The 23,256-nt window shown below is 38.9% G+C and overlaps 2 protein-coding genes across 3 annotated transcripts; both read left to right on the top strand.

Moving 5' to 3' along the window:
* Window positions 1-333: 333 nt before the first annotated feature.
* hdac10 (histone deacetylase 10) lies at window positions 334-8,866 on the top strand. Its single transcript, XM_084018260.1, has 20 exons — window positions 334-457; window positions 1,981-2,115; window positions 2,214-2,310; window positions 2,446-2,543; window positions 3,035-3,139; window positions 3,225-3,293; window positions 3,384-3,510; window positions 3,619-3,684; window positions 3,784-3,843; window positions 4,664-4,753; window positions 4,845-4,951; window positions 5,050-5,117; window positions 5,738-5,975; window positions 6,095-6,185; window positions 6,303-6,388; window positions 6,879-6,935; window positions 7,035-7,116; window positions 7,736-7,924; window positions 8,031-8,190; window positions 8,291-8,866. The coding sequence occupies exons 1-20, from the start codon at window positions 399-401 to the stop codon at window positions 8,314-8,316; spliced, it is 2,010 nt and encodes a 669-aa protein (XP_083874386.1). The 5' UTR covers window positions 334-398; the 3' UTR covers window positions 8,317-8,866.
* A 545-nt stretch (window positions 8,867-9,411) lies between these two features.
* parvb (parvin, beta) lies at window positions 9,412-23,027 on the top strand. Of its 2 annotated transcripts, none has more exons than XM_084018263.1 (13): window positions 9,412-9,663; window positions 15,721-15,810; window positions 16,305-16,375; window positions 16,495-16,597; window positions 17,838-17,978; window positions 18,344-18,459; window positions 18,924-18,982; window positions 19,118-19,137; window positions 19,380-19,441; window positions 19,536-19,604; window positions 19,708-19,809; window positions 19,898-19,970; window positions 21,878-23,027. In XM_084018263.1, exons 1-13 carry the CDS (start codon window positions 9,549-9,551, stop codon window positions 21,952-21,954), a joined length of 1,098 nt encoding a protein of 365 aa, XP_083874389.1. In that variant the 5' UTR covers window positions 9,412-9,548; the 3' UTR covers window positions 21,955-23,027. The 2 variants fall into 2 exon arrangements, with proteins under 2 accessions (XP_083874389.1, XP_083874388.1); XM_084018262.1 differs by lacking the exon at window positions 9,412-9,663 and adding an exon at window positions 13,353-13,506.
* Window positions 23,028-23,256: the final 229 nt, after the last annotated feature.

Raw genomic sequence — 23,256 nt, 5'->3', positions numbered from 1 at the left:
CTTGCCAGACCAATTTTCTCATGTCATCTGATCTGTTTCTATATTTTGTACTAATAATATACTCTGAGTTGTTTATTTTCTTGTCTTGTCACTGTTGTTTTTTTCCTATTAAAATAAGGATCATGTAAACTCACATTTGTCTGTGAAAAAATAGAGCACGTCTATAATTATGTGAACATTCTGGTTCAAATTAAGAGAAATGGGTTTATCTGGCATTTTGCTTTTTAAAATAATATGAAATAGTGTCTTCTGCAGAAGTAAGTTCCGGACCCCGTCCAGAGGGTGGCGCTCATGCACCATTCAACTGTTTGACAACCTCAATGAAACACAGAAGGGGAAAACTCTTATCACTGCAGAACGTTGTCATATGTGTGACTGGATAAATATATAACGTCAAGATGGGAACAGCATTGATTTATGATGAGGAGATGACCAAGTACAAACTACTCTGGGTTGAGTAAGTAGCCGCAAATAACGTAACGCAGGAAAGTATTACGCTGAATGTACTACAATTTAGATTACACACGACCACGACTGCGTCTTAACGCTGACGTTAACGTAAATTTCACACATTTGCATATCTCTATGATGTTCAAACGATAATTTGGTACAAGTAACGTAACGTGAGCTTAACTGTAGTTAGCCGCGTTGCCTCAGCTAATGTTAGCTAACAATATCATTTGTTTTTCTGGTATGAATGGTTAGTTCACGAAGATTATTAACTCGTGTACTCCAATATGAACTGAAGTTGCAGTTATTTGTGAAGCCGCTTGCTTTGCCTGAGAGTGTTAGTGAGTTTAGCTCCACTCGAGACTCGTGGCTGTTATGGGAAAGTCTTTTACGAAGTTTCCTAACGTAATAAAATGACCCGGATGTACCTTAGTGCTTCAACGCTTCCTTTCATATCTCCTTCAGCATAGTACACACTTGACCATCCTTTACCAAAGGAAAGGAGATACTGCTGCCCCACAATCCTTTGCAAAAGCAACATTTAAAGTGACGCCAAACTCGGCCATTCATGAAAACAAACGATATGCTCATCTTGGATATTTAACAATTACTTTCATATATTAGAATGACCCATTTAATTTGACTTTATTTGTATTTATTTATTTATTTATTTTTTACAAATAATTAAAAAACTAAAATAACAAATACAATGAAATGTAAACACAACAAACTGTCAAAACATTCTTATAAACAAAATGTATAATCAACAAACAAAAGCATCTCCATGTATCTAAATAGATCTGACCCCTTCTCCATAACTCAAACAATTAATAATTTCAAACCCTTGGATCGGAAGCCTATATTCCTTTCTTAATGGCAATTCCAACCTTGGAAATTAAATATTATTTGTGACCTGGCTGTCCACATTTCAGATTTAGTTCAATTACAAGAAGCATCATTTAAAAAAGCAATAGAAATAATTAACACGTAAACATAGCAAAAATTAACTGAACGGGTAAATTAAAAAAATATTGCACATAGTGAATATTGATATATACAGCTAGCTTTTGAGTGTTCTAGTATCGTTGACATAATTTCACATATTTAGAAGACATTCTCTTTGTTTTAGTGCCATATGTTGAGTACACATAAATCATACACCAAACAAGCTCAACCCCAGTCCCAAAAAACAACAAGTCGCTTTGGACAAAAGTGTCTGCTAAATGCCCTAAATGTATGTAATTCATATTTACACAAGTTTGTGAATTCTTAATTAAGTCTATTGCTTTTTGAAGTGTACAACTTTGTTGTCAGTTTGTTATGAGGTTTGTGCATAAAAAGCTAAAAAATAAAATGACTAAACTAATGATAAAATAACAAAGTTGAACAGATCAAACACAAATTAAGATGTGCTGTATTAAGATATAAAGTGTTCACCAGTTCATAATGTGCACATTCTAAACTCTAAATTCATTATACAATTCAAATTCAACTGTATGGAAAATCATTTTAATAGTTTCTCCCCCACAGCCCTGCATGTAAGATCGAGGTACCTGAGCGTCTGACAGTGAGTCATGAAGCTTTGGTCAAGACCGGTCTTGCTGATCGTTGTGTCTCTGTACCTGTGCGTGAGGCGACGGAGGCCGACATCCTGCTGGTTCACAGGTCAGTCCTGATGTTGACAAAGAGCACCCACCTGGTTCGGTTGGCTGGAATAAATACCTAAAGCCACTCAGCTACATGTACTTGGCTGCTCTTAACAGTAAGGAGTACTTGGAGGCAGTGAAGAAGACCCCCTATATGACTTTGGAAGACCTGAAGGAGTTCACCTTGCAGTATGGTGACGTCTACTTCCACCCAGTTAGTTCTGTCCTCCACTTGATATTCTTAAATTGTTCTTTTCTGAGTTGCAGCTGTTGTTATGTATCCATATCTATAAGTCAGCTTCACTCCTAGTCCTGGCTAACCTTTCCTCTTTCTCATTTACTGTCCTAGAACATCTATCACTGTGCCAAGCTGGCTGCAGGCGCTGCTCTCCAGCTAGTGGACAGTGTTATGACGGGGAAGGTGAGGAACGGCATGGCTCTGGTCAGGTGAGGTCATTAACCAGTTAGGAACGTAGTCCTGATATGTACCCTAATGCTACAGTGAGTGCCTCTCTTTTGTTGTTCTACTGTAGTGTTAGGGGGTTTAGCCCATTTATTGATACGTTGATAGGCATGCAATTATTTGATCATAATTCTGATCTTCTAGTAAGGGTTGAAGTCATTTGTCATTTGAAGGTAGCAAACTCTCTCAGAAATTGAAGTTTCAGTAACAGGCCTTTGTCAAGCGACTGTATATACTATACATGCAATCAAAAACCTGAGCTAGTCACTCCTTCTACAATTAATAAAAACAATTAGATGAGCAATGTGCCTCAATATCCATCGCATTCAAATAGAAACCTGAAAATAGAAATTCCTGGACGGATGATACAAAAATCAATAAGAGAACTTTGAGCTTGTTCTCTGTATGGACTAAAGGATTTATCAATTACTGCATAAAATCCTAACATACATCTCTCCCCTGTCATTGTTGACAGGCCACCAGGACACCACAGTATGCGCAGTGCTGCCAGTGGATTCTGTGTCTTCAATAATGTTGCCATAGCAGCTCGATATGCAAAGAAAGAATATGGGCTTAAAAGGTAACCTTAGATTGTTTTATTCTTGCCAGACCTATTGTATGAGTTCTGCCTCAATATACTTATTTACTTTCTTATATATTTTCAGGGTGTTGATAGTTGACTGGGATGTACATCATGGTCAAGGGGTGCAGTACTGTTTTGAAGATGATCCAAGGTGAGTCTTTCCTCACTGACTTGTTAGCTTATTTATGTGGAGGTTGCCTTCTGGCATAATACCGTCTGCATACCGTATTTTTATTCCCAGTGTGCTCTACTTCTCATGGCACCGCTACGAGCATCAGAAATTCTGGCCCCAACTTAGAGAATCAGACTACGACAGTGTTGGCAAAGAGAAAGGGGCAGGATTCAATATAAATGTACCCTGGAACAAAGTGAGTAACCACAGAAATTGCTGTTATAAGTCATGTTTGAAGGTGCTTGCATAGTTGTGTGCACATGTTGTGTGTATGAATATTTGTATAAAAGCACTCTCATTTCAGGTGGGAATGGAGAACAGTGACTACCTTTCAGTCTTCTGCCATGTCCTTCTGCCAGTTGCATACGAGGTAGGCTATTTTGGCATATTCACACCTTGCTAACAGATGCCGATGTGTTGGACATTATTTATGCCAAGAAATGATTCAATATTTGATTCTTTCTTATAGTTTAACCCAGACCTGGTCCTGGTGTGTGCAGGCTTTGACTCAGCCATCGGTGACCCAGAGGTACTGAATGTCAATAGCTTAAAATGCTCTGTTAGTATTACTGCAGATTTTTCTATGTATCCTTTTTGTGGCCGCTTTATTGGGTACACCTGTGCAATCTTTTGCAATTCAATACAACAGCTCTGCCATATATTTTTACAGGGTTTATGATGTTCAGATTTTAGTGGCGCTATCAGACATCTGTAAATTCAGTTAATTTATTACTGAGGTCATAATTTGCAATGGTTTTGTACTGGACTGCATTATGTTTCTAGTTCCTAGAGAGCTTTCTAGTCCCTGGGAGAAGTTACTGCTGTCAAAAAGGGCCTATAGTTAGTGATGATGTTGTACTGGACTTCTTTACGGTATGTATTATAATATACTGTATATTCAGTCACTGATTTCTCAAACACACACAGCGCAGCTGCTTAAATTCGTGTACCGTTTGGGAGCAAGGGATGTTTTTGGGTTGCACATCTGTCACTCAGTCACGAGGGTAGTTTGAGGGTAGGTTGATACAGATCCTTTTACGAGGGTTAGTGTCGAGGCAAAGCCAGCTTTGTACTGACCCTTGTTACTGAAGCAGTCCGATGTGAAGTGGTTAGCACACACACACAGGAACCTTTTAGCTCCTTGACAGGAGACTACCTGATCAGTATTGGCATTATAAAAGTAGATGGCAGAACAGTTTTATTGGCTTTCATTGTCAAATGTGCACCTAATAAAGTGGCTGTGTATGTAGCATTATATGCATGTGCTCCCTTACACTTAGGTCCCATTGCTCTTTTCTCTCTATATATTTATGTATGATAAAATGACTTCAGCGGTTCTTTATTTTCAGGGTGAAATGAGTGCCAGCCCCGACATCTTTGCCCACCTCACTCACCTCCTGATGAACCTCGCAGGAGGGAAACTGTGTGCTGTGCTGGAGGTCAAGCCATGGATACTTACAAACATTCATATTGCTTCCATCCTATTGGAAGAACATTTGGTTGTAAAAGGTTTTTATGCATGTTTTCCAGGGAGGATACAACTTGACTTCCCTCCCCCAGTCTGTGTGTCAGACAGTTCAAACTTTGCTTGGCGATCCTGCGCCTCGACCTGCAAACCTCAGTGGTCCCTGTACAAGGTCGGTCTAAATGTCAGTTAAACTGTGTGTGTGTGTGTGTGTGTGTGTGAGTGTGTGTGTGTTTGAGATAACAGTAGTGAATTTATTTTTCTCTTCAGTGCACTTGGGTCCCTTCACTGCGTCCGATCGGCTCACAGGCAGTACTGGTCCTGCCTCAAACATGCAGGTATAACATACACTTTATAGTTTTTGACCTATTCCTTTTACTCCACCAATTTAGAATTCAACTCCTTTAACATAGTCCTACTCGTGAGGCACGGTTTAACAAAGGAGGAAATTCAATCCAGCAGAGCCAAAGTATGACATAAAAATGAGTATGTGGTGCATTCCACAGCATGGTATGTGGAAGCAACAAATGTCCTGTTTGACACTCTCAATGTGAAATTATGTGGAAGAGGTCATGTTGATTTACATCTGTGATAAATATTTTTCTCATGAAACGGTAACTCGGACCACTAACGTGACCGATACAGTCATGTGATGGAGAGCAGATGTCGTAGATTGAGTTTAAAATAAAAATGTAGTAGTAGAGTGCAGTGCATATTGACACAGTAGGTTAGTAGTAGCAGTATGTTGCAGTACGTTAATATGCCACTTTGAACACAACCGTGATCTTTTTTTTACACACATTCTTTTCCTTGTAGAAACCTGGTGCCTACAGCGCTGCACATTTTAGTCTGAGATTGAGGTGTGTTACAATTAGCAGCTAATGTAGCCTCTATCCTCAAACAGAGATGACTTTTATATTCAATGGTTTATAACATATTTCATTACTCTTTTCTCCAGCTGAGCTGCCTGCTTCTGAAGTCAGCCCAAAGCAATTAAAGTTAGCAGAAGAAGAAGAAGGAAAAGGGCTGGAGAAGGGAGAAGAGGAGAAAAAGGAGGAGGAACAGGTGTGGCCAGAGCCTCCAAAACGTCTCAGTCCTGCTGTTTGTACTGCTGTAGTCCTCCCTAATGATGTGGCGTGCCCAGACAGATGTAAACGCTTCAGCTCAGAGGATCCAGTCATACTCGACAAACTCAGGTAACATGATTCATAGTTAGCAACTGTATTCATTATTATAGACACAGGAAGCATATCCCAGGATGATGGTGATTTCATTTGTATTTATTATACAAACATGTTTTGTTTTTTTCAACAAGTGAGAATTTCCTCAAATATTCAGATGACATTGATGCTCTCACAACCCTCTCCAGTGTCATTGCCCTCGTAGAGAGAATGGAGAAGAACGAGGTACAGTCTGGATATTGGTATTTTTGTCTTCTCTGTATGTGTGCTGTGATGTCATCTGCTTTCCAGACCTATTTGAGCTGCTAGTTGATGTAATTATATTTAATTACTGCCTCTCAGATCTGCAATGGCTTGGCGCTGGTGGGAGATGTCTCCATGGCAATGATGTGTGTTGTCCAGCATGCTGCTACTGCCCTTAGCAACCGGTATACAAATGCGGATTTAATGCATATAGTACCTGTATGTTTTAATGCACTTGAAAGTACTTTTTTCTTTACTTGGTTACTTGCAGAAACTAAGATGAGAGGGTGATACCACTCTCATATGAAACATAAACCAGGAACTATTTAGCTTAGCTTAGCATAAAGACTGGAAGTTGTTATGCTAAGCTAAGCTAACTAGCAACCATTAGCTGTTGCTTCATTTTTAATGGACGGATATGAGAATAGTATTGATCTTTTCATCTGGCTCTGTAAGAAAGTGACTAAGAATATGTCCCAGAATGTAACTATTTTTTAAAACACTGTTAAAAATTGTACTAGCTGTTTTTGTGTTTCTGGGATTTTGGGGGTCAACTTGTGCTGCGGCCTAATGAAGGGATTTCCATTTAAATAAAGTTTTCAATAGGTGATGGTTCAGACTTCACTGAGCGTGAGCAAATCAGTCTGATTTTGATACTGCCTTCTCCTCATGCAGGGTTTTGATCGTGTGTGTCGGAGATGCAGTGGTCCCAAATCAAGGCACAGAGGATGGGTGAATAGCATTTGTGTCCCTTTATTAGACTCTGTGATCAAATAAGATGAAATAAGACATTTGTCTGCAACATGATGACAGAAATGTTTCCATCTCTAGGAAAACGCTGCTGGTGCAGTTCAGCAACAAGGAGTCAGAGGAACAGACATGCAAATACCACATTCCTGTGTGTCTAAAGAAGGTATTGTGTATTACAATAATAGAAATCACAATGCAGATGATTTGTCGAGTCATGTCTTCTGTGGGCATGCAGCTAGTGCATGTGGATAGTAAATGGGCATGCATTTGCTCATCAGGAGCTAATCTAACTAATCCGTGCACCGATGGCAGAGCCTTCGGCGGCAATTCGGGGGTTGGTATCTTGCCCAAGAGCACTTCAACATGGCAATGGGGGAGCCGGCCACTGATTGGAGGACGACTCGCTCTACCTCTGAGCCACAGCCGCCCTGTGTAGCACTGTGCTGGATGCTAATTCAGTATCATTATCTAAATGGTCGAATTGTCACTCCTCATATTAAGATATTGTGGCCAAATTATGTCTAAATAAGTAATATATGTTATTGTTGTATCCTGTCACGGCATGAGATCTTAAATAATTAATATAAACGTATTTAAATTTGTATTTTTGACAACTGTAACACAGTTTTACCATTTAATGTAATGTAATGAACATAAATATTTCAGTAATATGTTGAAACAATGCTATGATGATATGTCCATGACTATTTTAAGTTTAGGGGATGAGTGTGGGCATTGGATGACGGGTGAGAACACAAATGTATTTGTTTGTCCTCCCACAGGGCTGCAGTGACGTGTCAGGATTCACCCAGGGTGTTTTGAGCCTCCTCCTGCCTCTGGGATACGAGTATGACCCCAGTCTGGTTCTGTTGGTCCGGATGGCAGATAGCGGACTGTGTGACGCTGCATGGCAACAGCTAACAGGCCTGCTGCAGGGCCTCGCACAGGGACACACACTGGTGCTCATGCAGGTAAGGAGAGGAAGAAGAGGCGGGAGTATTCTTCTTTTGCTTCATATTTAGGGAGGTTTAAATGACAGGTGGTCTACTTTAGTGGTGAGTGATTTTGTTATTTCAGGAAGGTGAGGGAGCATGTGTCAGCCCCACAGCTGCCTCTCTGCTCGGGGAAGCCGCCCCCTCTCTGGGGCAGCTTCATGCTCCTTTACCAGAGGACATGGAGGCGCTGGAGAGACTGAGACACAGGCTGCAGGCGGACTGGAAGCTACTGCAGACTACAGGTGAATTCATAACAACAGCAACATTAAACATCCAATTACATCCAGAGAGTTTAACATTACCTGTCCTATATTAATAGGAACTTTTGTCTCCTCAAAACAGAAACTGGAGGAGGTGTGGAGCACTGAAGCTGATCTTCCTGCTCTTTTCTAAAGAAATCACTTAAAGCATTGCCAATAAGATGTCTTGATACAATTTTGTATTTTTGCCATGTTTTCATCTCCAAATGGTGGATTTATCATTCACACTGTGCCATAAAAAATAAAGTATTTTTCAAAACACATAATCAGAATGAATCACAATATTGTCAACCTCACAATTGTCAAATTGATTCACAAGTCTTTTGATGCTAAGATTAGCAACTCAATATAAGCGATTAAGTATATTTGTTTAAATCAGCATTGTCTAAATACAGGCCTGTGTTATGAAATATGAGATTTTTTTCCCTCATTGATAAATCAAATTATTTTTCTGATTACTTTTACCTCAACCTATTTTGTCATTAACATGTTCTCCTTTACAGCAATTGTTGTTACCATATCATGTTTACTGTAGTAAACATGTGGTTTTGTGATAGTTAATAATATAGTTGACTTTTCTCTTTTTTCTTTTATAATTCAGCTGCACATCTTTATACATGACTACCAAAATGTTCATATTAAATAACCTTTGTGTTGTCTTTATATATTGTGGGTTGTAAATTAGTGATATGATCCAATAAAGTTTCAGTAAGTTTACAAAATAATAATAATTTTGGGTAAGTTTTTCGTGAAGTACTGTACTCCATTTTATGCTACTTTGCTCTTCTGCTTTACTTAATTTTAGAGGGAAAAATACATTTATTTCACAGCTAAAGTTACTATTACTTTTCATATTAAAGTTTTACACACAAAACACAAATAATAATAAATGAAGTTGCACTGTTAAAAGTTACTTACATATGCATAAGTGCTAATACTTTACTCTTGATACTTTAATACTGTACATTGACCTTTACTTTGGAGAATGAATTTCACTGTACTCGTTTATTGTAAAACTTCAAAAGCTAGATTGAGAGTTTTACTTCCAGTATGTATGTATGTATACGTATAGCCTATTTGATCAAATCCTTATGATGGTATGATGCTCTCTATTTTTAAGACCACACATTGAAAACCCCGTTCCTCATCTTGCCGTTAGGGGGCGCTGTGGGATGAACCGTCAGCAGACATTGAAGCAGCTTTTCCATTCACATGTGAGCCAAACGTCTGTGTTGATGTCCAACCGGCTCTGCCTCCTCCATTCTGTGGTCTGCCGGGTGAATTTGGCGTATTTCGGATCGTCGCCTCCACCGGAGCACACAAACGCATCATACTGAAAGATGTCTGGGACCGCGAACGCATCTGCGGCCCCGCAGTCCGCCAAAATGAAAAAGGACGAATCTTTCCTCGGGAAATTAGGAGGAACCCTGGCGCGGAAGAAAAAGTCTAAAGAAGGTATATTCTATTTTTTGCTTTTTTGTTATGATACGCTCTTATTGTGAAAGGCCTCGGCTTGTTTCCCTTGTTGCGGTTTCTGTCCGTGGTAATCACATGATGCGCGTGTCAAATATTCTCTTGTGGGACATCACCGGCATCCATGCACTCACGATGTACAACACAAGACCTAGTGTTTCCCCACCTCTCGACTATAAATGTAATCTGGGCCAATGTCACATTTACAGCCTCCTGATTAGAGTCACAATTTTGACATTTTGAGCCGTGCTGTAGTTTTATACGCGACAGGCGAGACAATTAAGGAGCTCTTATAAGTCCACAGGCATTCAACATGAAGTAATGGACATAAATAGAAAGTAGTCACAGGAGTGGTGACAGGAGTGCATGGTTATGAAGATAAGGGTGTGAGAGTGCGACTGTGCTCGCTGAATTGTGGATTTCAAAACGAAACTCTAATTAATTGTCCTATTTTTCCAGTTGTTACCCAAACTATTTTATGCCATACCACAGACCAGACACTGTGTCGTAAAACAGACAGCTGCCAGGTTTAACGCCTGTGTGTGTGTGTGTGTGTGTGTGTGTGTGTGTGTGTGTGTGTGTGTGTGTGTGTGTGTTTAACTGTGTGTGTGCTCACAACCATGTGTTTGTAATCTCCATTAAAGGAGGTCCGCCAGCAAGACATGGAGGTAGACTACAGTAATAAGAGCTTCATTCAATGATATTTCGTCTGAAAAAAGTAAATATTCATCATCATTTTATATAACTTATATAACTATAAACTTTAAGAATTTAAATTGTAGTCTATCCTCTGACATTGGGTGGGACAGTCATTTCTCCAATTTGTGGATTTGTTGCTCTGAGGAACATGATTTCCCAAAATGTCTGGTTTTTGTTTTCATCCTTCCTTAGAAATCAAGACTGAATATACCAACACGCGTCATCTAGGTTGTCCTATTTATGACAAAATCCGCCAAATATCCTGCTTTTTTGCCCAAAGTGGGATATGCCAACCTTTATTATTCTATTATCCTAAATCAGGAAATCTCTCACAGAAACTCTGGAAATCTGCCTCGACTTCAGTGTCAGCATAGGAGATGTAAAAGTGTGGAAGGTGATCTGTGCAGCATTTTTACTTTCTGCTACAATGTGATCATAGATACAACAAAAAATGGAACTGTTTCTTTATTCATCAACTTTCAGCTGACCTACAAAATCCCTTGGTGCTCCCCAGACCTTAATTCTGCCAGCATATGGCTGTAAGTCAGTGCTGTAGGTAGTAACCCATCCTGCAGTGTGTGGACAGAAGGGAATCCCACACAGCTCGGTGCTGCTGTGTGAGAGCAGCTTGTGAGAGTGCAGTGCCCCTGTGTGGTCAAAGTGGATTAAAGCCCAGCTGATAAACACATTATTTTAAGGCAGACGATCAGAAGTAGAACAGGAGAAAAGGATGTGAGGTTCAGTCTCTTGTAACGGAGCGCAGCTTGTGGCTGCTGCTGCTGTGGTTTCTGTTACATTTGGGTGTGGTGCTTTATATTCTTCAAGAGGAACACCCAGAGGCGAGTCGCCACTGGAAAAGTTGCCTCACGTTTGCTGAATAATCACTAATAGTGTAATTGTGTGCCTTTAAGAAAGGGAATTATGGTTTCTTAAATCCTTAGCAACCACACGTACACATTTTAGTTCAGCAATAAACACTTAAAAGCTCTCGTTGTATGGAAAGAGAGATGGAAAGTGTTGCCCGAGGCTGTTCATTAAGACATAAAGGAACTTTATGATTCCTGCATGTTCACGGGTCTGTTTGTAAATCCTGATAAGCTGAAAGGAAGTCTGCATTTCTCTGACAAGACTCAACTCCCTTTGTCAGCAACAGCCAGTGTTGTAACTGTGATAGTTTAACTACGACAAAAAAAACATGTTTTTGCTTTATAAGGATAAAGAGGATGGACATCACGTCACATCCTCGTTGTATTATCTTCGGCTGAAGAGTATTCACACTCTGAAAATACAAAATAGCACTAAGATACAGGATGGATGCTGATAATAGTAGGTCATCTGTTTATTGTCGCTATTTTACATGTTCTACTCACTTCATGTACTCATTTTATTGCTGCTATTACACAACTGTCTAAAAGAGATAGAGAATTGAGTACATCATGCATTTATTAATATATTCTGCATACTTCCAAAGATGGTATAAATTAAACCAATTCCTTTGGATGCATTTACTGGATGCAATATATATTTTTAAACTGTTGTTTTCTGGATACTGGTCTTAATTCTGCTGTACTGGCGATTTAAGAATGTAGCATCTTCATGCAAATACTGTACAAATAATAAAAACATTAAAATCAAAGGGAAGTTATATTATAGTTTAGTTATACTATAATTGTCCAAGAGATTCACTGACATTTTTAACATAAGAATAGAGTTAATCATGAAAGACAGAAGCATATTTTACTGTAGTCAACTGCTATTTAAGACAGTTTCTTTATCAGGAAGCCATGAAATGTTTATTTCACTGTTATTTCACTTATTAACTGTGAACAACATTTGAATGCCTCTCATTTAAAATCTTGTATGTATAATTGTATAATGTATGTTATGTGTTTATGTCAAATTAAAATAGAAGACTATTGGCACAAACTAGACTAAATTGTCAAGGTATCAAATACAACAATCGACCCCCTCTATCTTTTGATTCTTGATTTGGATAAATACAAAAATACAAGCACCAAAATAGTAGGAAAAATAGTAGAATTACAATGTGCAGAAAACAGAATAGCATCATTAAGTATGTAATATACATTTAGTAAATATTAAGTGTTGGCCTCCAGTGGAACAACTCTCCTAGCTGTTGGTGCCAGTATTGGTGTAAATAACCAGAGCTATATTTAAGGTCCAGCCTGTCTTTTCCATACTGCTGCATTATTTATATCCCCCCCCCCCCCCCCCCCCCCCACGGGAGCAGTGGAACCAAACAGCCGAAGTCAATTTCAATCTCCTTTACGCTGTTGTTTATGATGCCGACTGATTAGAAAGAAATGTTATCTGTCCAGAAAAAACACGTCTGACCACATGTTGTTGCTGTTGTCTTGAGTCCGTTTACCATAATGGTTTGTAAAAAAACAAAACACTGAGGAACATTTTGCACGGACGTGTGCAACGAAGTCGGCATACAGACAAATAATCGTGACTGCAGGCTTTGATGGGTATTGAATTAGTGTAATTCTGTTAACAGGAATACAGCTGCTGCCTGATTGATTATCCATTGCAGCAAAACATAAAGGCTCCATTCGCATGCTCAGCTTTTCACGGAAACAACTCTATTCTCTTTTATTGCTGTGAAATTACAAGACAGTAATTTAAACGGACGCAAACCTGAAGTGATGTCCGTGTTACGCCGTGCTGCATGCGTTTATAGGGGTGAAGATGAAGGGATGTCCAGTCGACACTATACCTGTCACAGGTCCATGAAGGAATACACACAGGGGTAGCTTTAGTGCGTTTATGTCCAGTGTACGTACACACACACACACACACACACACACACACACACACACACACACACACACCATCAGCGTCTCCTGTAACTGGACCGCACACGTGGGGTGGAGGGTTGTGACAGAAATAAACACGTGATGACGCCCCTGCCCCTACTCAGTCCCACCGACTACGTTTCACACACACACACACACACACACACTCACACACACACACACACACACTCACACACACACACACACTCCTACATTCTACCTTCACTCGCTGCCATCGTAGGGAATCCAGCAGATTATAGTGAGGACATGGCGGGGCTGCTGTGTGGGACCAAGAGGAAGAAACAAGGTAAATTTGGTTTTGATTTTGGTCTTTGAGGAACTTGGAGGTAGAAATAAGGAAGCAGGACCCATTACCTTGAAGCAACTATAGGCTAATATACAGCAATGTGTTGTGTCGGTTATTGGAAGAGGTCAACAAGATGTAATTAGAATCACTACCTAACATCGCTGTTATATTTCTGGAGTGGCGGGTCAGAGTATTTTTACTTAAATCAATCATTCTGCAGAAATCTACTGTAGTAAATGAATTACATTGTGTAGTTTGAACATTTTCACCCTAATATTACTTAATATCTAATAATTATAACTTGGCTGTGTGAACTGCCAGCAGCAAGAATGCAGTCAGATGAACACAGAGGGAGGAAGTGGCACAATTATGATGAAATGCAGCATGTTTTTTCTGTAATTACAAGGCAAACTGCTGATGAGTAGAGAGATAGTTGATATTCAGCTCTTAAGAGAATCAGATAGGAAATCTGTGGGGACTCCTCCTCCCACAGTAATTCTCTATATCCTCTCTTTGTACATGCTTTGAAGTTAAGATTGCTGATTGATTTTAATCATAAACACACAGGTCTAGACTTTCTTAGATTAGATTCTCAATCACATTCATCTATTATGCATCTTTTTTATTTGGAAAAAGAGGTTAAAATGTAGCCATTGGTTCTCCTCGTGTGTTTTATAAATAGCATTGATTGCAGTTCAGTCTGTTGCAGGTAGTACAAATAGAAATGCGGCGTGATAAAAGCAATGAGGCTGTCAGGGGAAGAAAGCTTTTAAATCCTTGCAGTGTTTCTCCAGTCTCCCTGCCTGACTCATAATGTGTGTGTTAGTTTGTTGTGTCTGGTCACCTCAACTCAACTTCAGTGTTCCCAGTTTGTGACTATAAATTCTCATTCTAATCATACTTTGAGAATGTTGTATGTTTCCTCCGGAAAAATAGTGCCAAGATCCTTAAATGACTGTTTTGAATAAAATGTAGAAAGAATGAGCCTCACATGGGTGGAGAGGAATTTAGGAAGTGACAGACGTGTGACAGCAATTTACAATCATCCCTGGATAAACATTTCTGTCAAGTTGAAGTTTCTCACAGCTTGACAGTGGACTTCATAATTCTCTATCAGCACATGATGTTACATGATGAGGACTGAATGAGTAGAATGTACTTTATAATATACATTTACTTTGTAATGTGACATTCAGAGTCTACTATTTAACGGTTGAGGTGATTCTATTCAGAAAGACTTTCTGTTATATTACTTGAAATCCTCGTAACATACCGATAGCAATGAATAAATGAAATGCTCTGGCATAAAAACATTTATTAAATGTCTCCTGTGGGCGTGGCAGGACTGTAAAAACCCTGTCTAATCAAAAAAGTTGGGCCAAAGAAAATAATTGGGCGGCCTGCCTGTCTGTCAGTGCTTACTTCCTGATTGCATGCACTCTGCCGATCTCGAGCATCGTTTGGCGTTCTGGGGGAGTGGCTTACAGAGGTCTGAACGAAGGGGGCGGGACTTTTTCGGTTCGGCGATGCGTTCAAAATCAAAGTCTTTCCAAATTACCTACTTAACCTTTAATTAATAGTTTATTAATGTATTTATACAGACTCACTTGTTGTTCATCAGACTTTACACAGCTCCCTCTGGAGCCAAGAATGTCTTTACACAACAACAACACATATAGAGTAATACTCGCCAAGAAACAGACTTTCATGTAAAATCAGTGGAGTTCCCCTCTTCAAAGTCTGGTAAACGTGTCTACAGATTCAGAGAAACTTCAATAAATGCCATTTTGTTCTGCTCTTAGTGTTACTGACACTAAACAGAGGAAGCAGTGGTGGAGTAACTGAAGAAGTGTCTCTAGAGGAGGAGCAGGTGCCACAAATGCACACTAAATTGACACCAAATTGACACTGAATCACCGCAGTTTGCCCACAAGGGGAATTTGTGGTGATTGTGCACTAATACTGTTACCAATGACTCCGACAAGCTTTCTCTTTATTGTCGCCTTCTTTTATTTCTGTTATGTCTTTGCCTGCTTTTCACTCAATATACTCAGAGAATAGAAATACAGTGAATGTTCTTTTCACAATTTGTTTCAAATAATACTTCCAGTCTCATGAGCAATTCTTCTTACAATTAAGTCTTTTTTTGTTTGTTTTGTTGATTTTATTGCGCCTGTTCTTTATGTTTTTTGTGTGTATTTGTTGTCTTACCAGTGAGTGATCTCCATGAGGAGGGGAAGAATGCCATCAACGCTCCCATGCTTCCCACAGGGACAGACATCCATCCAGAGGACACACTGATGGGTATGAACACACGTATGCATACATCTAGAACATCTTTTTTTAGAATTGAAACCACATATTTTATGTTAAAACACCATCATTACCTGAATTTGTAAAAGGTATCAATATATGAGTAGAGCTTGTGGTGTTGTTGATACTGATGGACTATTTTCAACCTCTTAAAACGTTCTCAATGTCAGACGTCACTGAGGTTGCGGAGGATAATATGAGTACGATGTGTTGAGTAATGGGGACTTGGATAGTGGAGAACAGGAAATGAAAGTGGGTGGAGGGGAGAAACGTTTGCCCTCAGTCACCATGTGAATCACTGTTGATATGAGGGTGACAGCAACATTGTACGCATGCGATTGTAGCTGTACACTTGGCATTCATGTGAGACAAAAATATGTCTGCATCCAAAGGGGGAGATACATGTGTAGGAAATGAAAATGGATATTTGAGTGTCACTAGAAACTTCACTGAGTGGCTTAATTTCTCTCACTTCTCTTCACCAGAGGAAAACGCTGAGAGGATCATGTTGGACCCAACATCGCGGGAAAATTTCAAATTTAAAGATCTTCTGAAGGTCGCCTGGGATCCTACTTTGAGCACAAGCGTCACAATCCGAGCAGTAAAAACACGATGAAAACGATAAATAGAAGAAGTTTGACTGTAGGTTTTTAGTGTATTGTGGTTTGTGTCCAGGTCCTGATCGACTGGATCAACAGTGAGTTGGAGGAAGACAGGATCATAGTCAAAGACCTGGAGGAGGACTGTTATGACGGACAAGTGCTCCAGAAGTTATTTGGTGAGAACTTGCTTTCTTTGGCATTGCAACTCTCACAATATCACCATCCACGTAGCTTCCAAATATGAAAAACAATAGATTTACCAGAGCAACAGCCTTCACCATCCAATTGGAATTGGAGTCTGTTAACAGCAATTTACAATCATATTTGCAGCCTGATGCTCTGGAATAAAGATGTTTTTGTTTGACATTATGAGTTTGATGAAGTGTCACAAAAGTCTATAAACAAAGCACTACATTTTCATTACTCAGCACTGACGGTGATTTCATTTTTTATGCACCTGTGAGCAGCTGGGCATTAGACATCACTTGATTGGGGTTTTTAGCAGTAAATTGGCAGCCTACAAGTACTTTAGATACATACTTTGAGACTAGAAACAAAATTCACTCACAGCATTTATTTCACTTTAAAGCATGTTTTTAATAACAAGCTGTAAGAGGTTAAGACATATTCACCTCATTCAATAACATGCCTAAATTGGCACATGAGTTCTCCAGTGTACACTGTGATAAATGTGTATGCGCTGTGAAAAATGTTCCTTTGTTTTTTGAAAGGGAAAACTGAGCTTCTCTCTTTCATTTTTCATCCACACAAGCACCAGCTAATTATTGCAGCCTGAGAAAATGTTTCATCCACTGTCAAACATGTGCAGGAATAAAACATCAAGAACTAGTGTCTTCATTTAGTCATTGAATACAAAACAGGACTGAGATTTGGTTGCACATGTCGCACTAGTGTCACGTACAACAACTAAAACACACGGCAGGAAACATTTCCTTAATCGATGTGTGAAAAGCCCTTTTTAGTTTTCACACTCCTTTTGTTCCTTCTGTACTCTCAGTCTTTTATTGCATCAGAGCCTATTTTAGATTTCCTTTTTTTTCATCAGCGTTGCCGCTTTTAACACGTGCACTTGATATAATCCTCCTGAAGCAGAGGATCTTTGTTGTCTGCAGCAGTCGCATTTTTACATTGTCAAGATCCTCATGTCCTAGTTTTGGAACAAACAAAACCCAAACTAAAACATTTTGTTTTGCACTTCTTTGCTTTTATGGAAATTAAGGCTTCTTTTCGCCAGGATTTCTTCCCTTTTTTGTTGGTACATGAGTTCCCCATGAGTTTTTGTTTTTTTCAAGCCTCACAATTCAGACATTGCTTGCTTGTATACCTGCTCAGCACAGCACAACACTGCTGCATGATACTGTAAACACTGTTTGAGGTGATATCTCATCCCTCCAGAAAAGTTGTCAGGCAGGAAGCTGAACGTGGCCGAGGTGACCCAGTCAGAGATCGGCCAAAAGCAGAAGCTTCAGACGGTTTTGGAGGCTGTCAACGAACTGCTGAGGCCTCACGGCTGGACTATCGAGTGGAGTGTGGACTGTGAGTTTTACACTGACTTCAACCATTTGCTTCAACTGGTAATCCATCGATTAAGTATTGCGCTTCCATAAGAGAGGAGAAAGGTTAAGTTGAAGCAACAGAGGCTGAGATAGTTGCTAATATGGGACAAACTTCAAAAACACTGCCTGCCTTTCAACTCAGTTGCATCTTTCCTAAGATTCTCCTTGTCTTCTACATTCCCACATCCTTCACACACTCTTCACCTCTATTTTGTAATGCAGGGTTTCTGTCTCAAGCCAAGAGAACCCAGATGGCATCACTATGACATCATTGGGGAAAATTCATTATGTTATTTTGCAGTGTGCAAAGAGCTGACAGGCCTCTCTAATGATTTGATGTTACAGCTCTCCATTCAAAGAACCTGGTGGCTATTGTCTATCTGCTGGTGGCTCTCGCGATGCACTTCCAGGCGCCCATCAGGCTGCCTGAGCATGTTTCTGTCCAAGTGGTGGTCGTCAAGGTAAAGTAGCTCGTCAGGCTCACATGTACAATGATGCAGGGATGGATGCAGAGGTGTATAGTTATTTTTATTTTTTCAGCAAAACTTTTAGTTAACCGTCACGGAGATGAAGAATCTCTTCTTCAAGACAGGCAGCGTTAAAAGTGAATCACAAACAACTTAATGCATGCAAAATACACATCAAAATCAAAATGTAACATAAATGTGTTTAGAAAATCACAAATAAAAAGTGTAGTACAATCAAATCATCACCCAAGATCTGTCTAAACCATTAAAAAATATTTCATTCACAATGACGATAACATAATGAGGCTTACACAGTGATAAATAGTATACTGTCTGTTTATGGCTCAATGTTTCTGTCATCTTTCAGTATTTGTCTTTGTCTTGTCTCTACATGTGATTTTAATAATGTGTTTCAACAATTGAAGTTATTCTCTCCCGTTTTGGTTTTGCCTGAGCAGAAACGAGAGGGCATCCTGCAGACCGCTCTGGTGACCAAGGAGCTGACGAGCACCACGGAGTAAGAGCTGATACTTAATAATCGTATCCACAATCGGCCTGTTTTTATATTAATACTGTAATGTAAAGCACCAATAATGTTCATTGTTGTATGAATTATTACTGAATAGTTTTCTCTCATTTTATTGTTTTTCAGAATGATGATGGGAAGGTTTGGTAAGTCCCAGATCATTTTACAGTAATGAAAATATCCCTTTACTTTGATTGGTTCTTTATTAATCTACTTAAAAGAATCGTTAGATGAAACCATCAATACCACTGAAATATGTGTGGGGGGTGGGGCTTCCTCTCTTTCCTGGCAAGTGGTGTCAGTCTTCTTATCTTTTTGACACCTTTGACAAAATGTCATCTGTCCCTTTAAGTCTTCACCCTTTGAATTTTTTTCTTTTTTACAACAGAGAGGGACGCGTTTGACACTTTGTTGGATCACGCACCTGACAAGCTCAACGTAGTGAAAACGGTATGAAAGACCTTGTCTTGTAGTATGAAATAATGATAATAAGACTATATTTATACTATAAAAGAGATTAATGGTTTGTTAACCCTGTTACCAGTCTCTCATCACCTTTGTGAACAAACACCTGAACAAGCTGAACCTGGAAGTTACTGAGCTGGAATCTCAGGTACGAGATTTGGTGGTTTATCTACAGACCCAGCAGTTATTAAAATGACCATGAATCTGCGTTACGTAACATATTTTCATCCTCTCATCTGCCCTCTGTCCAGTTTGCCGATGGTGTGTACCTGATATTGCTGATGGGGCTGCTAGAAGACTACTTTGTCCCTCTGTACAACTTCTTCCTCACCCCTGAGAGCTTTGAACAGAAGGTGATCACAAACTCAAAAAGTGACTTTTCTCAGCCCCATTTTTAGCAACTTATCAGAACATTGAGTTTCCATATTGTGTTTCCCTCAGGTCCACAATGTGGCGTTTGCCTTTGAGCTGATGCAGGACGGAGGCCTGAAGAAACCCAAAGCCAGACCAGAAGGTATTTTGTTGAAATTATTACACAAAAAGATAATTTTATTGAGGACGACTGAGATTATGAGCGTCTTGCACTGATAGGCAACCATTTAAAAAGGGTGTTCAATGGTTGGAGAGCTACAATAGCAGCCATATTACAGGTTGTCCAGTAGATGGAGCCTTTGCTTTACCCTTAAACTCTACTACTGGATGGATGGCGCTGAGATCAATCTGTCCTGAGCTACATGTTTGAAGACAACAAAATCCTGTTCTTTCAAAGGGAATTTAACAGTTCATACTTGTAAATATAAAAAAAATGAAAATATGACTTACTGGCTTCATAGTTGTTGCTATTATGACTCTTAATTCACAATTAAGTATTTCCGCCTGTTTTTCATAGTCTTAACCCATTGTGTGCCCCCCTTAGAGTTAAAAATGCAATTACTCAGATAGCTTTCAGAATGTGATCTCATACAGTTGACTGATCACGTACTTAAACTGTAATCAGCATCTTACTCCACTTAAGCATTCACATTAATATCAGACACTTTTACTCATTTTCATCCACAAAATATGTTATTGAAAGAGTAATCTGAATTGTTGCTGTTTGATTTGAATTAAAGTGTTAACAGTCACATGCACATTCAGCACAGCATATTTAATAACAGTACAGTGATATAATTATTCTTAAATATGCTGCACATTCAGCACAGGATATTTAAGAATACTTATATCACTGCACTTCTCTTCTTCTATATACTTATAATTCTCAGAGCTTCTTTAAATATTCATGTTTGGCGCCATATTCTCGTCCCAGTTTACTCCATATTTCATGACCCACATTACAGATTTTAATCACTTACTTACTTATATACTACTATGTAATGCACAGTACATACTTCTACTTTTGCTCCTCATTTTTATTAATTTTAAGGGCCAAAAATTCTGTATATCTCTATTTTATTTTAATTGCATTATGCACAGTCCTTGGAGATGGCGACAAAGTATAATACGGCACAATTGGGGGGCAGAGTTGATCCAAGCTGACATCGGGCGAACCTCGAGTGGGCAGGAACTGATCCCTCATTTTCACATCTATTTCATGTCATATTCTTGGATTTAGCCACTGACCTTCTTTCTAACCTCTCAGACGTTGGATTCCACATATTCCTCCCCCACCTCAATGCTTTCCAGTCCTTCAAACATTTTCTTATCTAAGTCAAAAAGTAAACACTGTCTTCCCACCAAAGAAATGCTCACAATTGTGTTTGCAGTAATTGGATATTATGTTCATACTGATCTTCCACTGCTACTACAGTTTGTGTTCTGATTAGCATACCATTTGCTTAGGTTTGTGCACATCTGCAGGTTCATTATAGATGGATGTAGCTGTTAATGATATTAACGGTGTCACCCAAGCTAACAGGGAAATGCAGACGATAAGGAGCTTAAGGTGTCCTAGTTTAAAGGGGAAGGGATGTGACACTGTTGTCACAAGAACGGTGTCTGGCTTGAATCACTTAACGAAGACCTAGTTGTGATGAGAAATTACGACAAGCAAAGAAGCAACGATGTAGTGCATCATATTAGCGATGAAGAGAACAGGGAGTATTTTTGTGCTCTCCTGGTAAAAAGTGATCCATCATATGATCTATGATTAGATATTTTAAGCCCCATTCCATTTTCTAAATTACAAATAACCTTTCAAGGAAAGTAGTCCAACGGCAATCATAGAAGAAGCTCCTTTGCATTGTAAACATGATTTTATGGGAACACAGCTCATTAATTTTGTGCCTCAGTGTTTCGAGGATCCCATTTTTATCTTTAGATTAGTTGTTGTGCGTGTCAAAGGTCAAACCGTCCTCCCTGAAACTCCTCAAAACAAGTTCGGCGAACTGAAATGTTCTCTGCTGTCTTCCTTTTGTTTTCCAGATGTCGTCAACCTGAACTTAAAGTCCACCCTCAGAGTCCTCTACAACCTGTTCACCAACTACAAAAACTCTGAGTGAACTTTTTACAGTTTCACCCCCTGATACGCCGCTCTGTGCCTGCGCTGATATTATGCATTACAGTCCAGACACTGGAGGAGACCAACTGGGACTGGGACAAAAAACCCATGGGGAGTAGCCTGAAAAAGGCTCTGAAAGGTGGTATTTAATCTTCTCGAAATGTCAGTATTTATTTATTCCTTCCTTGAATGTTAAACGCAACCCAGAAAACCCTGTGACCTTTACCCTGCATTTGAATACACAGCCGTAATAGGAAAAATATATGAGCGCAGAATGATAAAACATTTTTGTGTTAACTCCAGAATATTTAAGAGCGCTGAAAATGCTGTTATAAATTATATAGTATCAAAATTGATTTATGTAAATATCTTTTTTAAATAGTTTAGGGAAAAACACATGTTTGCTTTCTTGAGAGTTCAATGAAAAGATTGATACCACGTATCCCTGTAACATATTATATCCTTGGACTGTTGTGTCGTTTGATCCAATTTAAAAGAAAAGTAAAATTAAGTAACGACAGAAAACTATTTTTAAACTGCACGCCAGATTATTTTATTATTTTATGCTGAAAACATCATTGCTATTGAACCCATATGCTGTTTCAATGGAATTGCATTGCTCTGCAACAGCATCCATGTTTACGTCCTGTCATCTGATGCCATTCAAATGCAACATGCAAGCAGGATATATATATATATATATATATATACATTTTGACAAAATAATTAACAAGCTTCCTTGATATTTTAACATTATTTAGAAAATAAACCTTATTTAGATTATTTTCGGCCCATAATATATAGAGATTTTAGAGATTTAAATATGCAAATGCATTACATGTAGCTTAATAACCACATCTCATTGCATGTAACAGTTGTAAGACAAGCGTCATTTTCAAAGACAACGTTAAAGACAAACACATTTTTGTTGAGATCAACAACTCACATCTTTGTTCTATCCAAAGGTGTTATTTACAAATGTGGAACAACTTTGATATAATTTGACTTTGAATGGACGTTATTTGACTCACGAAAGGGTATGAACTTGAATTAAAAAATGTGTTGTTGTTCATATGTAATTGCAATCATAGTATTGTCTTCATCTTAATACAGAAACATTTCCTTAATTTTAATATATATTTTTTAATTTGGATCAAATGTTTTGCAACAACAGTATGAACAGTATAACTGTTAAAACAAATGTAACAGTGATTCCGATCCAGACTGCTTTACTGATATAAGCTCTCTTTCATTAGCTGTCTTGTTGGCTCTTCTATGACAGTTTACCTTTAAGCTCTGCTTT

The sequence above is a fragment of the Eutrigla gurnardus genome, assembly GCF_963514095.1.
Source record: "Eutrigla gurnardus genome assembly, chromosome: 9".
Classification (NCBI taxonomy): Eukaryota; Metazoa; Chordata; class Actinopteri; order Perciformes; family Triglidae; genus Eutrigla; species Eutrigla gurnardus.
The sequence above is the reverse complement of the archived record's forward strand: the minus strand, read 5'-3'. Positions and strand labels throughout refer to the sequence as shown.

Bases quoted from the DNA above. Each gene is read 5' to 3' on its own strand.
- hdac10 (XM_084018260.1), top strand. From the start codon at position 399: ATGGGAACAGCATTGATTTATGATGAGGAGATGACCAAGTACAAACTA. The intron at 6,389-6,878 runs GTATACAAATGC...CTCCTCATGCAG, and splicing joins GCTACTGCCCTTAGCAACCG to GGTTTTGATCGTGTGTGTCG. The intron at 7,925-8,030 runs GTAAGGAGAGGA...TTGTTATTTCAG, and splicing joins ACACACTGGTGCTCATGCAG to GAAGGTGAGGGAGCATGTGT.
- parvb (XM_084018263.1), top strand. From the start codon at position 9,549: ATGTCTGGGACCGCGAACGCATCTGCGGCCCCGCAGTCCGCCAAAATG. The intron at 18,460-18,923 runs GTAAAGTAGCTC...TTGCCTGAGCAG, and splicing joins TCCAAGTGGTGGTCGTCAAG to AAACGAGAGGGCATCCTGCA. The intron at 19,605-19,707 runs GTACGAGATTTG...CCCTCTGTCCAG, and splicing joins TTACTGAGCTGGAATCTCAG to TTTGCCGATGGTGTGTACCT.